General features: G+C 41.8%; 1 protein-coding gene across 1 annotated transcript in view; it reads right to left on the reverse strand.

The window, feature by feature from the left end:
• The window catches only part of C9H10orf67 (chromosome 9 C10orf67 homolog), a 142,051-nt gene that overhangs the window by 65,695 nt on the left and 58,238 nt on the right, over window positions 1-18,118 (reverse strand). The window contains exons 10-11 of the mRNA XM_050803107.1: window positions 5,774-5,833; window positions 4,841-5,005 (exon numbers count right to left, since the gene is read on the reverse strand). Of these exons, the coding sequence (XP_050659064.1) occupies window positions 4,841-5,005; window positions 5,774-5,833 (225 nt within the window). The remainder of the gene's footprint in view (window positions 1-4,840; window positions 5,006-5,773; window positions 5,834-18,118) is intronic.

Below are 18,118 nucleotides of genomic sequence, written 5' to 3' on the forward strand. Positions count from 1 at the left end.
CTCTCACCTCCTGAGTAGCTAGGACCACAGACACACACTAACACACTTGGCTAACTTAAAAAATATTTGTAGAGGTGGGGTCTCACTATGTTGCCCAGGCTGGTCTCAAACTCCTGGCCTCAAGTGATCCTCCTACCTCAGCCTCTCGAAGTGTTGGAATTACAGGTGTGACCAGCCACCCCTGGACTGTTTTAAAGATTTTTTAAAGCCTAAAATAAAAGTGTACCTTTATTCCCTAATTAAGCTGCATACGCTAACACAACTTAAGAACTCTGGATTTGGCAAGCAATATATCAATTTGGTGAGATGTCACGGTTATCTAACATTGTTCAGATACGCAAATGGGAAGAAATAGTAATAGATGAATCAGTAAGAGAAAACAAAGAATTTTAATAGGATCAATTTTCATGATGAACAAGCAGAGATTCCATTGAGGAAAAGAAAGTTAAGAGAGTGTTAAATGAAAAAAGGTTTAAGAACCATCCTTCATGAAAATTAGTTCCTAAAGAAAACAAAATTGATGTGTTATAACTCACATAGACTTATTCCCAGGGTTTGAGGAGGAAGCTGGGATCTGGAGAGACTGGGGTTGGAGAAACTGACAAGTTTGGCAAGGCTAAATCCAAAGACAGTGGTCAACAGTCCACTGCCAGCGTCTAGAGGGGTGCAGCCACCTCTGGCTTGACTCTGGTGAGCAGCGATTTAATACACCGGGCAGCAGCACTGGCAGATGTGACGATGGCAGTCAGGATGAATGACAGCATGTCAGATGCTCAGCCTTCCGGGGGAAAGACCCACGTCTGGGTAGTGTCAAGAGTCTGGCCAAATGACCTGGGGTTCAGGACCGGCCTTGACTCCCACTGGGAACTGGAGAGAAATTCACAGCTGAAGTCCCAGCAAATGGAATCAAGCAACACCATATGAGGGGCGGGGGTGGGGAAGAGGGTCACCTCACTGTCTGTGGGCTCCTGAATGTCAGGGATGATATTTCTGCTACCACCAAGTCGCTATCATCTGTGGTCAGGACCTCACATCTGTCCCAATGGCTGACAGTGCGTAGGGAAGAATAAGTACATTATCCAAACCTTGAATTTATCTATTCCTGATTTCACAGCAAAATCTTCAGTCCTCAATTTAAGTTACGCTCAAACCTAGTGAATGCCACAAATAAAATGTTATAATTGTTTCCCAACAAAATCAATAAAAGCACAAGCATAAACCCCCTTTTCAGTTGGTTTTTGACATCTTTTCATGTATCTCACAAACATTAAACACTATTTTCACTAGAGTATTTTCTGTTCCAAATATACTGAAAGTATTTATTTAATTTATTATTGAACTACCCAGCATAAAATAGGGCAGAAGATAAAAGTCACCTTTCAACTGGATTTTAAATATATTACTCACATTTTCAATTTTGCTCTCTGAGAGCAGAACCTAAAGATGAATTCATTTTAGTGATAAATGAAAAATGTGATTTTCAATGATTTTGACATTTTATCTCTACATTTTAGGGTTATCCATATTATAAAACAAAGATCAAGTATGATAAGGAAAATTCTTTTGTGCCATCATAACCCATCAAAATATAGTAAATACCCATTGACAACCTCTGAAGACCATGCACATGTACAGGACTGTCCTATCTCTGTATTACTGCACTGCTTAGCGCTGCCGGATAAACAACGGGTAAAGTGCTGGCTTTCCCACACTGCTCTGCAGCTCTCTTAACTGCCTGCTGCATCAAGCCAAGCCAAGGGAAAAAAGAATGGAATAATGAAACTATAAGCAGATTATAACGTTTTCTTCTCTAATAGAGCTATCTGAAATGTGCAATTTAACCAAATAAGAGTTGTATCTAGGAGAAAAATAGTAAATTTCAGAAGAAAAGATCTTTTCTTCAACTGTCTAGCCTATAATATTATATACCTATAGTAATAATTCTATATCCCATAATAACAATTTTTAAAAAATCACTAGCTTGCAAGGTGACTATGGTCATAACTGCAAAATGGCTGCAATACTATTTTACCTAACACTTCTTGAATGTTAAAGAAAAAAAAAGTTCTAGAGTTTTTATTGAAGTCTTTTATCTGTACAAATTGCTTTGTATTGAGAGAACTCTAAGAATGGGAACACGACTTTCTCCCATGTCCCATTTCCCACACAGAAGGGCCCTGATTCTTTCTGCAGATCAAAGCATGCACCATATGTTCATCAGTACAGACCAGGTTACCCCATGGAAGCTCAGAAGTCCTCCATGGAAGCATGTATTGGGTGCAACCCTAATTAACTAATTACTCAAGGTGGGGAGAGGAAAACCTGAGAATCTATTTTAACCTTGATATGTGAAACTTGAGTATTTGAAATGTTTTGCACATATCAAAAAACAAACTTTACATAAAAGCACTGTACAAACACAAATTTTATGTTGTGAAATCGTTCATTAATAAATATCAGACGACTAATGTTCATATCGTATTTTTCAGACTGGCTAAACACTCAGTTTATCACTGTGTGCTTCGCTGTGGGTAGCACGTGTGCTGTTCCCACCGAATGACACAGATTTCAAAAAATAAGTATGATTAATTAGATACGTTAAATGACTGATGTACAAAGTTCCTGTAACAAGCCCTCCATGTGGTCACTTACACGTGGTAAATATTATAAAACCCTTTAAAGACAATTTTTAAGAGGTCCAGCTACCTCCATGGAGTTAAATATTTAAAAGAGAGGAGCAGGAAAATTATAGCTAGACTGTGTATATATACGGTGAAGAAAAAAGCCACAGTGGAAGGGGATAGAAGGGAGCACTTAGAACAATAGGAGTATTATTGTTAACAAAGTGTAAGTGACAGTAATAACAATGAACCAGAAAAACATACTTCATTTTAAAATTGAGCCAAGTCATATAAATACGGAACCCCAGTTTAAGTAATTTCTCCCCTCCCCCCATCCAATTTTGACTTATTGTTACATATTAACTTCAGAGACTCCTTCAGCTGACAAAATGTTCTGGTAAGCTTTGGAGATACCCAGGCCACAATCATTACAGTCACAGGGAAAGATTGTTACACAAAGAGAAAAGCCTGTTGAAATGATACCTTCTCAGAGATTTGTCAGTCTTTGTCCTTTATTTTGCATTTTTGGTGGGGGACAACATGGAATATCTCTGCCCCTTGTGGCTGTGACTTTGGAAGCTCAGCTTCTATTTGTAAACTGGGGACACTGGAGCTTCCAAACTGGAATTCTAGGATTTAGTTCCAGCCTTCGGGTTGCTGTGGGGACCGGGGCACCTTCTGTTGCAGCTGCCCCCTGCTGCTGTGACCTCAGGACAAGAGGCTCAGCTGCTCTGCCCCAGTGGCTGACCGGGCTCTGCAGTCCTCCCAGCCATCATCTCAGAGCCTCAGACCACAGACCCCTGACACATGACCGATTTCATGGCAGCTGACCCAGTCTTGGGCCCCTCACCCAGCGTGGCCGGTCTCCCCAACCAGGTCAGCATGCAGTATTGCACAGCGGGCCAGTTCTTTTTGTGTGTGTGGTCCAAAAAAATACTTCCCAAAATCTGGGTTACAAAAATCTTACTTCTAGAACCTAATCACTGGTCATTTCTATGCAAAATTTACCCTCTTCCAGTGTCAGTTTTTTTCCTTGGGAAATTACACTGATTTCCAATTGTCTACACTTCCTAACCCTCTGCAAAGTGGAAATGCTCACCTAGGAGAATCCTTTTTCTCTTCCCAGTAGTGTGACTTCCATTAGCACAACAAGCCTGGCCTTGCTCTACCTGCTCCCTCCTGCACATATGAGGAGTGGTCCATCTCCTGGCGAGTGGGCACAAGAGGTCTGCACCTTGCCTTCCCCCTTTTTGGAGCAAGGATGCACAGAGCGTGCACAATTCTGCTCCACTCCTCCATGCTCTAAGTGAGAGAAATGCAAATTCTGCCCTATGTAGGGGAAGAAGGAAGAACGAGGGAACATGTAGGAAAGGGACAAAGAGTTTGAGAGAGCAAAATATGCAGTGGAGAGACTCTATGTGAAGCGCTTGGCATTGGCCATATGTGTCACCAATTGGGTTCTATGCCTTCTGAAAGGAGCCTTGACTACTTACACAATTCACAGTGTCCACAGATAACTAAGAGTTGTAGAAATACAACTATCCTTACAGCTAAGAGCAGAAGGCTATAGAGACACAGGGTCATGATGATGGGAGGTGTTGTACAATGTAGTGAGCAGTGCCTCATAAATATACACACAATTAGCCCACAGTGAGCTAAGTGTCCCAGAGCTACTTCTTAGCACCTCCTTTTTATGTAGACCAAGGGTGCCACCCTAGCTCCTGCAAAAACAGTTGTGATGATCAGGGGAAAGGTAGAAAAGGAGAGCAGCAGCATAGAGTTCATGCATGCACGTCGCTGACAGCATGATTTCCTCCAGTTGTAGACTGAGGAATCCTGCATGAGCAAATGGACTGGATACCTGTGTGTCCTTCCGGGAATCTTCAGTGAGCTTCTGATGGACCCTGGGCAGTCATGAGTTTGAGACTGTATATCCTAGAAAGTGCTTGGGATGTAGCTTCTCTATTTTGGTAATTAAATAGAGACCCACTGGGGCTTAGTGACTCAACTGCCTGGCTGGGGATACTGATGACTTCATCTTGGGAAAGTGAAGGAGGCTCACCCTGACATGTTGGTTTAGAAAAAGGCAGCTGGAGCCCCCCACTCAGGGGCGAGAACGAGGTGTGCTTAGACTGCAGGCCTCATGGATAGGGCGAAAGAGACAGGAGCCCCTGTGCAGAGGAAGGTGGACAGTGTGTGGTCATGGAAGCAGTTCTTACCACAAATTGCTCTTCCTTTAAAGCCTTCTTTGGAGTCTTAGCTTTCTTGGCCCCAGTAGATGATATACTCATGGTCGCAGAATGTGGCCTCGAAGCTGTGGTGCTGGGTGGAGACTTGGACCATGGGGACAAAGAGGCTTCTCTCCCCTTGGCTGATTTTGCAGCCTGCCACACAAAAGTAAACAACTTTGTTATTCTCATTTTGTTTCTTGGATTTGTGTCCCTCTCTTTCACACTCTTCCCCTCCCCTGAGCTGCAATTGCAGAGCTGAGGTTTTCAGTCCTAGAGCGCGTGGATTTGTTCTTGCTCCCAGGCCCACAATCTCCCCTGGCAGGATTTGATTGGTAGGCTGAGCTTATTTCTCCACTCTCCCCCTTTAATCCTCATGTCCTAAGAAGAACACACCAACAAATCAATGCTCTTTGGAATCCCCTGGAATGGTGAGGTCTATGTGGAGAGGGGTGGGTGGCAGCTCGAGGCCTGTATCTAGGTAGGAAGAAGGTAGGGAAATAGTAAGAAGGATGAGGATATCGGGATGCATTCCTCCTGATGCCCCACTAGCTGGTTTTTTGGCTTTCAATTTCACTCTCTGCTCCCTGTTCTCAACAATCAGCTCCTGATTTCCCATTCACACTTCTTACACCACTTTATTTATTTATTTATTTTTAAAGAGATAGTCTCACTATGTTGTGCAGGCTGGTCTTGAACTCCTGGACTCAAGCAATCCTCCTGCCTCGGCCTCCCAAAGTACTAGGATTATAGATGTGAGCCACTGCTCCTGGCCTTGCTCTCACTTTCAAGAACTTTCTTTTTCAAACTCAGACATTGGAAAGTGAAAAACCTCAGTATGCTACATAGATTTGTCGATTCAGATGCCAAAATCAGGGAAGCACAAAATTAAAGAGAAAGAGGAGAAAAAACTTAAATACAAACCTTGACACTTAAGCTGCCATACTTTTTTCTCATTTCCTGGTCCTCTTTCTGTTTATTAATCTGTAAAATTGAAGACCCATATCATTGGTTATTATCTACAAAGATTAAAAAAGACAATTTTCTATAAAATTTCTATAAGCAATGAAAGAGTAACATTTTAAACCATTTGTCTGCCAAAGCTAATATGGGATACAAGTTATAATATCAAAGAGAAAACAAACTTGTATCCAGAAAAAGAACTTTTATTAAAAAAGTAAACAGGAATATATAACATTGCAAATATCTAAAGTCATTAGCATTCATTCATTGCATTAAGTACAACGGACACCATAGGAAAACATGCATTATGTGTTCAGCACCTTCAACTGAAATATACAGATTCTCACATTGGGACTGACTAGGCAGACAACCTGACCCACAGAGAATGAAGAAACGCAGGTGGGGTGATGGGTCCTCCCAGGAGTGGCACAGAGCCAAAGGAACCCCTGTCCCCAGCCAAGGGAAGTGGTGAGTGATTGTGTGACCTCCCCTGGGAAACCATGCTTCTCCCATAGATCTTTGCAACCTGTGGATCAGGAGATCCCCTCATGAGCCCATACCACCAGGGCCCTGGGTCTGATACACAGAGGTGTGTGGAGTCTTGGCAGAGTAGCTGCTCAGGTATACATGGAGACCCAGCAGTTTTACATACTCTGGTCCTGGGAATCCCGGCAAGGTGGCAGATCTGTCTGTACCTTCCCCCTGGGAAGGGGACTGAATCCAGGGAGTCAAGCAGCTTTGTTCTGCAGGCCCTACTTCCATGGTGCCTCACAGGTTAAGCCCCACTGACCTGGAATTCCAGCCAGCCAGCAGCAACAGGTTGGAGACGGCCTCAGATGGACCAAATTCCCAGGGGGAGAGGCGGCCGCCATCTCTGCGGTTTGGTTGACTCAGCTGTTCTAGCCTGCCAGTTCTAGGGAGTCCAGGTGGTTCAGATGAGGAGAAGTCTCGCACAATGCAGCACAGCTGCTGTGCAGAAATCGTGGCCAGACTGCTTAAGTGGAACCCTGATCCAGCTCTCCTTACTGGGTGGGGCCTCCCTGCAGGAATTTCAGCAACTCCAGCCAGGGTTATATGTACAGAACTCTGATCTCTCCCTGAGACAGAGCCCCAATTAAAAGACACAAAATGGCAAGCTGGATAAAGAGTCAAGACCCATCAGTATGCTTTCTTCAACAGACCCATCTCACATTCAAAGAAACTCATAATAAAGGGATGGGGGAAAAATTTACCAAGAAAAAGGAAAACAGAAAAAAGCAGGGGTCACAATCCTAGTTTCTGACAAAACAGACTTTAAACCAATGAAGATCAAAAAAGACAAAGGGCACTACATAATGGTAAAAGGTTCAACTCAACAAGAAGAGCTAACTGTCCTGAACATATATGCACCCAATACTGGAGCACCCAGATTCATAAAGCATGTTCTTAAGAGTCCTACAAAGAGACTTAGACTCCCCTCTATCTATTAATGGATACCAGAGGTGTTTCCAGTTTTTTGCTCTTACAAACAAAGCTGCTACAAACAAGTGCAAACATTTGTGACCCAAGACTTTGTGTGAACATGTGCTTTTATTTATCTTGGGTAAATACCAAGGAGTGTGATGGCCAGATCATCTGTTAAGTACAGAATTTTAGAAATTTCTTTTAGCTGTCAAAACATTTTTCTAAATGTATATTTTACATTTCCACTAGCAGAGAATGAGAGTTCTAGTTGCTCCACATCCTTGACAACACTTTATATGGTCGACCTTTTAAATTTTAGCCAGGCTAGTGAGTATATAGTGATATTTCATTGAGATTTTAATTTGTATCTCCCTAAAGACTAATGATGTTGGGCATCTTTTTATGTCATCATTTGCCTCTATATATCTTTTTAAATAAAGTGCCTGTTCAAATAGTTTGGCCATTTAAAAAATTGAGTTGTTTTTATATTATTACATTGTAAGAGTTATTTGCATAGTCTAGATGCAAATTCTTTGTTAAAGATATTTTGCAAATATTTTCTCCCACTCTGTGGTTTGTTTTTTCATTAAAAGAAAAACATTTTGAACAGTAAACTTTTTGTTGTTGTTGTATGACACAACGTCTTGCTCTATCACCCAGGCTGGAGTGCAGTGGTGTGACCAGGGCTCACTGCAGACTTGACCTCCCTGGGTTCACGTGATCCCCCCACCTCAGCCTCTGAAGTATCTGGGACTACAGGTGCATGCCAGTATGACTGCCTAATTTTTCTATTTTTTATAGAGATGAAGTTTCACCATGTTGCCCAGGCTGGTCTTCAACTCCTAGGCTCAAGCAATCTGCCAGCCTCGGCCTCCTAAAGTGTTGGTATTACAGGTGCGAGCCACCATGCCTGGCTAAACTTTTTAAATTTCTGATAAACTGTAATTTGTTATTTAAGAAATCTTTGCCAAATCTGAGATCACTAAGATTCTCTCTTATGTCTTTATCTAGAAGTTGTGTAGTTTCAGCTATTACAATTCTGATCCATTTCAAGTTAACTTTAATATGAGGTGTCAGGTAAGGGTTGAGGTTCATTTTTTGCTTATTGCTGTCCAATTGTTCCAGTACTGTTTGTTGAAAAGATTATCCTTACTACTTGAATTGCCTTTGCATCTTGGTCAGAAATCAATTCATTATATACAATCCATAGGGTCTACTACTGGATTCTCTAGTCTATTTCAGCAATCTATGTTTCTCCTTATGCCAAGACCACTTTACCTCGACTACTATAGTTTTACAGCAAGTTTGAACCAGGTGTGTGCATCTTTCAACTTTGTTCTTTTTCAAAATTGTTTCAGCTATTCCAGGTCTTGTGCATGTCTATGTAAATTTTAGGATAGGCTTGTTGATTTCAACAACAACAACAACAACAACAAAAAACCCTGCTGGGATTTTGATTAGGACTGTGTTGAATCCATAAATCAATCTGGAGAGAATTGACAGCTTGATAATATGCATCTCTTGAATCATGAACAATGGAAATATTTCTGCATCTGTTTAAGTCTTTAATTTATTTCAGCAGTATATTAACTGTACATGTTTTGCACATATTTTGTCATGTTTATCCATAAGCACTTCATATTGTTTGATGCTATCATAACCGGTGTTTTTCAAAATTTCAATTTTTGATTGTTCATTGTTTATATATAGAAGTACAAGATTTTTGTATCTTGATATTTGCAACCATTCTGCATTCACTTATTAATTCTAGTAGCTTTTTTTTTTGTAGATTTGTTAGGATTTCCTATAGAGATGATCATGTCATCTGGGAATTTAAAAAGTTCTACCTCTTCCTTCCCTATCTGGATGTTATTTATTTTTGTGTGTGCGCGTTTTTGCACTGGTTAGGACTTAAAACACAATGTTGAAGGGAAGTAATAAGAGCAGGAATTCTTGTCATATTTCTGACTTCAGAGTCAAAATCTTCATCCTTTCACTATCAACCATGATAATAGTGTGTTTTGTAGATATTTTTTATCAGCTTGAGAGGTTCTCTTCTATTCCCAGTTTGCTGAGAGTATTTTTTATCATGAATGGAAACTGGAGTCCCTCAAATGCTTTTCCTTCATCTACCTGCCTTTTGACTCCATTATTTTATATCCTTCCCATGAACAAAATATATTTATCTTCACTCAAGGCCTTAAAAAATCTCATTGTACTATAGCATCAGCTTGAAGTCTGGAATCTCATTATCTAAATCAAGTCCAGGTGCAGATGAGGCTCCCTAAGTACAATCTCTCTTGATCTGAAGATACAGAAACTAAAGAGACAAGTTATCTGTCCCCACACAGCCAATGTTCCATGGTGGGACATAGGATAAGCACTAGAGATCCCACTCCATTCAAGGGAAGAAGGAGGCATAGAGCAATAGCTGGTCCATAGTAATTTTGAAATCCAACTAGGCATATATATTGCCAGTTTCTTGACTAGGACCAAGTCCTGCTCCACTTTTGGAGGCAAACTACCATACACAGTAAATATTGTTGGAAAACTCGAACTTCTGAAGTCCATGTAGTCGTTTTTACTCTGTATTGTTTCTCACAGGAATCAGGGGAACCAGCCCCCAATATTTCAACATACATTGTTTCTATTTTCCCCAAGTGTTGGCCGATCTGAGAAATAAAGAGAAAAAGTACAAAGAGAGAAATTTTACAGCTGGGCCTCCGGGGGTGTCATCACATAATGGTAGGACCGTGATGGTGACCCCGAGCTGCAAAATCAGCAAGTTTTTACTAGGGATTTCAAAAGGAGAGGGGGTGTATGAATAGGGAGTGGGTCACAGAGATCACATGCTTCAAAGGGCAATACAAGATCACAAGGCAAAGGGCAGAGCAAGATCACAAGGCAAGGGCAAAATTGGAATTACTGATGAGGGTCTGTGTCCTGCTAGGCATGCATTGTCTTGATAAACATCTTAACAGGAAACAGGGTTTGAGAACAGACAACTGGTCTGACTAGAATTTACCAGGCTGGAATTTTCCAATCCTAGTAAGCCTGAGGGCACTGCGGGAGACCAGGGCGTATTTCATCCCTTATCTCAGCTGCATAAGACAGACACTCCCAGAGCAGTCATCTATAGACCTACCCCTGGGAATGTATTCCTTTCCCAGGGTATTAATTATTAATATTCCTTACTGGGAAAATAATTCAGCAATATTTCTCCTACTCACACATCCATTTATAGGCTCCCTGCAAGAAGAAAAATATGGCTCTATTCTGCCCGATCCTGCAGGCAATCAGCCCTTATGGTTATCTTTCCTTGTTCCCTGAAAATCGCTGTTATTCTGTTCTTTTTCAGGGTGCACTGATTTCATACTGTTCAAACACACATTTTACAAACAATTTGTATAGTTAATGCAATCACCACAGGGTCCTGAGGTGACATACATCCTCAGCTTATGAAGATGATGATTAAGAGATTAAAGACAGGCATAGGAAATTATAAAAGTATTAATTTTGGGAACTAATAAATGTCCATGAAATGTTCACAATTTATGTTCAAAGACTGCAGTAAAGACAGGCATGAGAATTTATAAAAGTATTAATTTTTGGAACTCATAAATGTCCATAAAATCTTCACAGTTTACGTTCTGCTGCTGCAGCTTCAGCCGGTCCCTCTGTTCGGGGTCCCTGGCTTCCTGCAACATACAGGTGGTTTCTTATTTCCTTGTGTGCTTCCTTATCTTTGACTATGTGATATTAGTTGCTCCTATAATTGTAGGGTAGAGAATTCTGGGAATTCTCTGAGGCTTAGGATTAAAGTACTCCTTATAGAGAGTATTTCCATTTGCTTCTTTCAGGGGTACTTTCTATTCACTTAAAACCAAACTGATGCTAGGTGCAGTGGCACGTAGTCCCAGCTACTTGGGAGGCTGAGGTGGGAGGATTGCTTGATCACAGGAGTTCGAGATCAGTTTATGCAAGATATCAAGATCCCATCTCTGAAAAACAAACAAATTAACTAAACTGAAGGTTTGAGGTTCTGTGAATACAAACTTGAGTTGCAAATCCCCTGTAAGTCCTGTCTCTCAAAACACTTCAGGAAGAGATTGTCCCCCTTGTGTTTCTCTGTACAGAGGCAACTCTCCCCTGCAGGCCTCTGGGTATTAGGTAGGTTTCAGGTTTACATTTGCTCATGTTCATCCAGCAGGAATAACCTTTGGTTCACAGCCTAACGCAAGAGATCACTGCTGATTACCCCTACACACACACACACACACACACACACACACACACACACACACACGCAGGCACTCTAGCATGCCCTGCACTGTGACTTCTGTTTAGTGCAGATAAGTAAATCCCCTCAGGACAGTCAGCTTGGAAACCTCAACTGACCCCTCTGTGTTTCCCTTGATGTTTGACTTTTGACCAGGTAAGCCCCATGTCCCTGGTCATTTTTTTATGCTTTTACAAAGATGTTTGCAATACTGTATCTAGAATTTTTTGAGGTTTTAAAAAATTTGGGTGGGAGTCACTTTGAATGCCAGCTCAGGGATAAGTTTTCCCTGCAATCAATATCAATATGGTTAATTTTTAAAAGTTTGAGCCCTTTTTCCCACAGAGTTTCCATTCTGCCTCAGAATTCTCTCTCAATACATTGGAGGTGATACATGAACTTAGGTTTATTTGGAATCCCTGGACTAACAGAAGAAGCTTCCAGGTTTCTTCCTATTAGGGTGATTAACTATCCTGGTGCTTTTTAGGACTGAGGGGGTTTCTCAGGATGTAGGGCTTTCAGTGCTAAGAATGAACAAACCAGGATGAGCTGGTCACCCTATCAGTCATGATCAATGCTTTCATCACTGAGTGTAGGTGTGAATAATCCACTCCTCTTTTCTCTGAGGAGGGAAGGAAACTTTACACATTACTAGTGGGAACAGACAAACCCATGACCCAGTAACTCCTTCCTCACTCTGTTGCTTGGTCAGTGAAATGGCTCAGTGGGGATAAAGGGAGCCTCTGGAAGACCTGCAGAACTCCTGTTCATACAGAAGGCATTGACGTCACCTCCTCTAGCTCAGCTCTGGGTGCTCCCCTTTTTAGAAAGACAATTCCCTGGCCAGGAAGCTCCCACTGTCATATAGTGTGGTAGATAGCCAACTTCCCTATAAATATATAAAGTGGTGTGTCGGGGGGATCCCTCTCCCACAGCAATTCCTGTGATTCACCTTACCCAAGCTTTCCTCTTGGTGGGCTAATAAAAGACCAAAGGAGTGTGTCCTGTCTGTTAATTTTCTTCTTGTAAGTTTTTAATCAATAAACTTTATACCTGCACCACACATTCTAGAGGTATGTACGCCTGTACCCTTGCATTCCATCTAGGAATACAACAGCACAACACAAGATATTGCCCATGGGGAGCACTTGGCCCAATCACCACATTGCGAGAGATAAATGGCAATTTCCTTATGTGGAAATTTGAACCGCCTCCCTGAGCGCAGGAGTAATGGCTTATATTTATGTAAATATATTAGTATTAGTAAGTGTATTAGAAAGTGTAACACTCTAACAGCGATGTGCCAGGGAAAGGAATCGATGAATAAATAAATTAAATGAAAACAAACGAAGAGGATCAGAATCACAAACGGATAAAGACATTTCACTTAACTACACCTGGCTAAGAGTTTTTCCTTATTAAATAAGGCAGCAGATCTCAACGTGTGGTCCAAGGACCTCTAAGGTGCCCCAAACCTTAGGGGTTCTGTGAGGCCTAAATTATTCTCATAATAATACTAACAGATTAGTCACTGTTTCTTCATTCTCATGGTCTCATGAGTGGACACTGGAGTTTTTCAAAAGCTATGTGATATTTATCATGGCAGAGAATACAGAAGTATCTATGAGAATTTAAATAATTTCCAGGAAACCAAATACTAAAGAAATTTACAGAAATAAGTGACTGGGTATTGTGGCTTATGCTTGTAATTCCAGCACTTTAAGAGGCTGAGGTGGGTGGATCACTTGAGCCCAGGAGTTTACAATCAGCCTGGGCAATGTGGCAAAACCCTGTCTCTACAAAAAATAGAAAAATTAGCCAGACGTGTTGGTGCGTGGCTGTCATCCCAGCTACTTGGGAGGTTGAGGCAGGAGAATAACCTGAGCCCAGGAAGTCGAGGCTGCAGTGAGCCATGATTGTGCCACTGCACGGCAGTCTGGGTGACAGAGTAAGACCATCTCAAAAAAAAAAAAAAAAAATACACACACATGTATACAAAATACACACATATGTAAGACAAAGCCACTTTTGCTAAACATTTTCTGTGTTGGGAAAGATTTTCTTATAAACAATATGGCATTTATGTCAGCATGTGAAGAGTTTAGTGTTGTTATTTTTAAGTCACTTAACAAATAATTTGATTATGTTTTCCTTTCATATATGGTAAATATCAACAGATAAAACCCATCTGTGTTAGTATATTCTCACATTGCTATAAAGAAATATCTGAGACTGCGTAATTTATGAAGAAAAGAGGTTTAATTGGCTCGCGGTTCTGCAGGCTGTATAGGAAGCATAGGGGCTTCTGCTTCTGGGGAGATCTCAAGAAGCTTCCAATCATGGTGGGAGGTGAAGGGGGAGCAGGTGTCTCACATGGTGGGAACAGGAGCAACAGAGAGAAGTCGGGAGGTGCTACACACTTTTAAATGACCAGATCTCACCAGAACTCACTCACTATAGTGAAGACAGTATAATGGGGGATGGTGCTAAACCATTCATGAGAAATCTGCCCACATGATACAATCACCTCCCACAAGGCCCCCACTCCAACACTGGAGCTTACATTTCTATATGGGATTTTGATGGGAACACACATCCAAACTATATCACCATCTAAACCAAATTTTCTTGGGGGACCTCAAAAAATATTTAAGAGTGTAAAGAGATCCTGAGACCAAAAAGTTTGAGAACCACTGGAATGGAACCTGGAAATTAATCCTGGAAATCCCACTGCAGGTCCTCTCTATATTGTATAGCTGTGTCACATATGTATTACCAGTATTATGGGCTTATTAAAGTACATATAGTTCATGCCATATATAGTGTGGGTTAAGCCACTCTCAACTATTTTTTGTTATCCCTTCTATCATTTACTCACAACAAATATTTACTGGCCATCTACTCCATGGGGGCCACCATGTTAGGTTTTAGGGGTGAAACCATAGCTCACAGAATGGAAATAGCAGGTAAGATAACAGGCCATCTCTACAGAATGTGACGAGAGCCACAAGAGGAAAACTGTGTGCCATGCCAGCATGAGGGTGGGCACCTCTTCCAGGCAAGGGAAGTCAGGGTGGGAGAGGTTTCCCAGAGGAGGCAGCATCTGACCTCTGACCTGAAAGATGAGAGGACCTAACCAGGTGCTGACCAAGAGAGGTCAGTTCAGGGAGAAGGAACAGCACAGAAGGAACGGAACTCTGAGGCATCCTTGTCTGAATCTCCTGATTGTAAAGAGAGAAATCTACCTGCTGATATCAGGTAGGGTGAATGGCTGCAAGAGTTCATGGGGCTCATTCTGATGACTTTTGAACAACACACCCTCAGGGGAGCTCTTCCTTTCACAAGGTTTGCCTTCTAGCTCTTTGAGTTCCTAAGGGGATTGTGGGTCGGTCACAGTGGCTCATGCCTATAATCCCAACACTTTAGGAGGCCAAGGCGGGAGGATTGCTTCAGTCCAGGAGTTCAAGACCAGCCTGGGCAATATAGTGAGACCCTGTCTCTATATTTTATAAATATTATTTTAAAAAGTAGATTGTGAAGGCTATGCAGGACTAATAAATGTCCAAGATTACATGGAGCACATTTGACTGACCAGCGGGCACAGACTCACTGCCAGTGAGACAGGGACCACACAGACAGCAGAACTTGCTCCTCTACCCTCCATGGCATACAGGGACAGTCACATTGGGTCACGCTTGTGTCATGTTTGTCTTGATGAAGATACACTATTCGCAGAGCTTCCATGTAAACATGGCTTTGCATGGACCACTGAAAACATCTGTTTCCTAACTGGATAGCCAAACCCTGCCACATGACATATAACAGGACTGCACAGGCTTGAGGCATGCCTCAGAGGGAACGCAGGCATCAGGAACCTAGTTGTGGGAGCAAGGGAGATTGCAAGGGTAACATTGCTGTGCCCCTAGAATGGGGCTATGTCCGGAGCTGCACGCCCCGGCCATAGCGAATAATAACTGACGATTAAAAACGCCTGAGCTCTATTCATTTCCACCCCACGCCTTCTCCCTATCTTTGCCTTTTTTCCCTGTATTAATACCTCATAAAAGATGGCGCTCTTCCTGCTTCTTCTTCACCTATTTTTCCCGCGCCCGCGAAAATTACTACCTGACAGCGCAGGTGCAACATGACTTTCGACCAGAGAAACCAATACCTACTTGGTCACGCCCTCTGCGATGAGATCATCTCCGCCTCTGGCCCAACCCCTTTCCCTCCAAGTGTATATAAGGCACTGCATTACCGCCATTAAACGAGACTTGATCAGAGCACTGTCTTGTCTCCATTTCTCGTATCTCTTGTTCCCCAAATTCCCACCCCCTCCTCCAGGGCCTGCTTCGACTATCCCGCGGGCCGGGATAGGGCTAGGGCAACCTATGTACTTCCTTCCCATCTCCAGTCTGGATTGTTCCAAGAAATAGGGTGCACTGGGATGAAGCAGATAGAAATGAAGTAAGAGAAAGGGTTCAATCATGATATTTTTCTGATGAGGGCCCTCTCTTTTGTTAACTTCAAAATAAACGAAAGCCACTTAGCCTAGGAATCATGGAAAGATCCAAAATTATTTCATATGCTTCCTCAAAAGCCAATCTAAGGATACAATCACTCTAGGTTGCATCGCTTACCTAACATATATATTATATATATAAAATAAATAATAAATATGTGTATGTTATATATAATAATAAATATGCATTTATTTATCTATTTTTTTTTAAAGACAGGGTCTTGCTCTGTTGCCTAGGCTGAAAAGCAGTGGCATGATCACAGCTCACTGCAGTGTCAAACTTCTGGGCTCAAGTGATCCTCACACCTCCCACCTAGCCTCCTGAGTAGGAGGACTGCAGGCATGTGCTACTATGCCTAGCTAATCTTCTTTATTTTATATAAAAACGGGGCCTCACTATGTTGCTCAGGGGGGTCTCAAACTCCTGGGCTCAAGCGAATCCCCTATCTCAGCCTCCCAAAGCACTGGGCTTACAGGCATGAGCTGCCACACTAGTCAGTTTACATATTCTTACTGATTGTGCCTCTTTACTACCAGTTCTTTGGCTTTTTGCACTACACTCTTAACAGGTCAGAAAATAACTTTCACTGGAATATAATAATAGGCAAGCATGTAACAAAACCCTTCTGGCTAGAAAGTATTTAAATTTTTACAGAATGACGGTGGTCAACTCCACCTTCTCCCACTCTTCCTTGTCAGTGCAATCACAAATCCCAGGTCCTGGAAAAACGCCGGATAGCAAGAAACGAAGGAAGCCCAAATAGCAACAACAAAACCAGGCTGCCTCCAAGTGAATAACAGAATGCCTTGCAGGAATAGGGAGAAGGCGGTGAAATAGTGACCTCGATGGGTCCAAAGCGGGTATGCAATGGAAACCTCCATCACATGAAGAACCTCAGGCCCACTCCCTCTATTGAAATCATGAGCTCCTAGACTAGTCTAGGCATCCTGAAGGCTCTTTCGCCGTCGTGGAGTTTGTGGTGCAGGCTCTTGCTGCTTGGCAACAAGCTTGGGGCGCAACAAACTTCTAAACCACAAAATAAAATGTGATTGGTTCCCCTGTGAGCAATACAATAGCACCCGTTAAAGGCTTACAGTTAAAGAGGCGAAGTAATTCAGAGTATGGGATCTGCTCCTAGTATAGGCACAAATTCACTGACTGAGTAGTTTAATTTCTTCTCTATTGCTGCTAACAAACAATATAACACTGGCTTTCCACTCTATAAAAACACTTCCAATTTTAATGACAATATGCACATTTATTTAGTTGTTTGTTTTCCAAAGTAAAGCCTGAACTTTGGAGGAATGACAGAAGAGAGTGGGGGTGGAGGTAGAAGAAATTCACCAAGTAGACTCAAATAATGGAGTCTATTTTTATATGCCAGGTATTTAAAAGTAGCAGGCTCAAAATAACACATTTGTTAACACATGGTTTTTGTGAATCGCCAACCATAAATTTTTTTCGTTGCCTGCATTCCCAAGTTGGTTTCATAGAAGGCTTTATTGTAATCCAGGAGAATTGTTTTGCATTAATTTCTATGACAAGGAACCCAAAACACAGGGTGCTGAGAGTAACAAAACAGAGTTAGGGAAACAGTCATGACTTGGCACAAAGTGTGACAAGCTGTAAAAAAGCGAATGTTTCAATATCTGAAGTGTTGATTTCCTATGAGCAACCTTTTCTCTTCCAAACAGTATCATATTCTTTTCAAGCACATTTAGAACGCAAGTCAAGCTGTGTTTTATTTTTTATTATAATAAACACAGTCAGTTTACTGTAACAAAGACATACTAGTGGTAATCAGCTGAAAGCCAAATACGCCACCATAAGCTGGGCGGGGGGCTGCTGTGGGGGGGCTGGGGGCTGGGTAGTCAACTGATAAAAGACCAGCCGTCTGGAAAGTTCTCTTAAAAGAACATAAAAAGGCAGTGTTTTCTTATGAGACTAACACAGAATGCCAAAATATCTAGCTGGGCTCTTTTTTATTGTCACTTACGGCAATTTGTAACTGAAAATAGCAATTCCTTCAAAATAGTGGGCTCTCCTATTTGTTTTTTTTTT

Source organism: Macaca thibetana, chromosome 9, assembly GCF_024542745.1.
Source record: "Macaca thibetana thibetana isolate TM-01 chromosome 9, ASM2454274v1, whole genome shotgun sequence".
NCBI classification, from domain to species: domain Eukaryota; kingdom Metazoa; phylum Chordata; class Mammalia; order Primates; family Cercopithecidae; genus Macaca; species Macaca thibetana.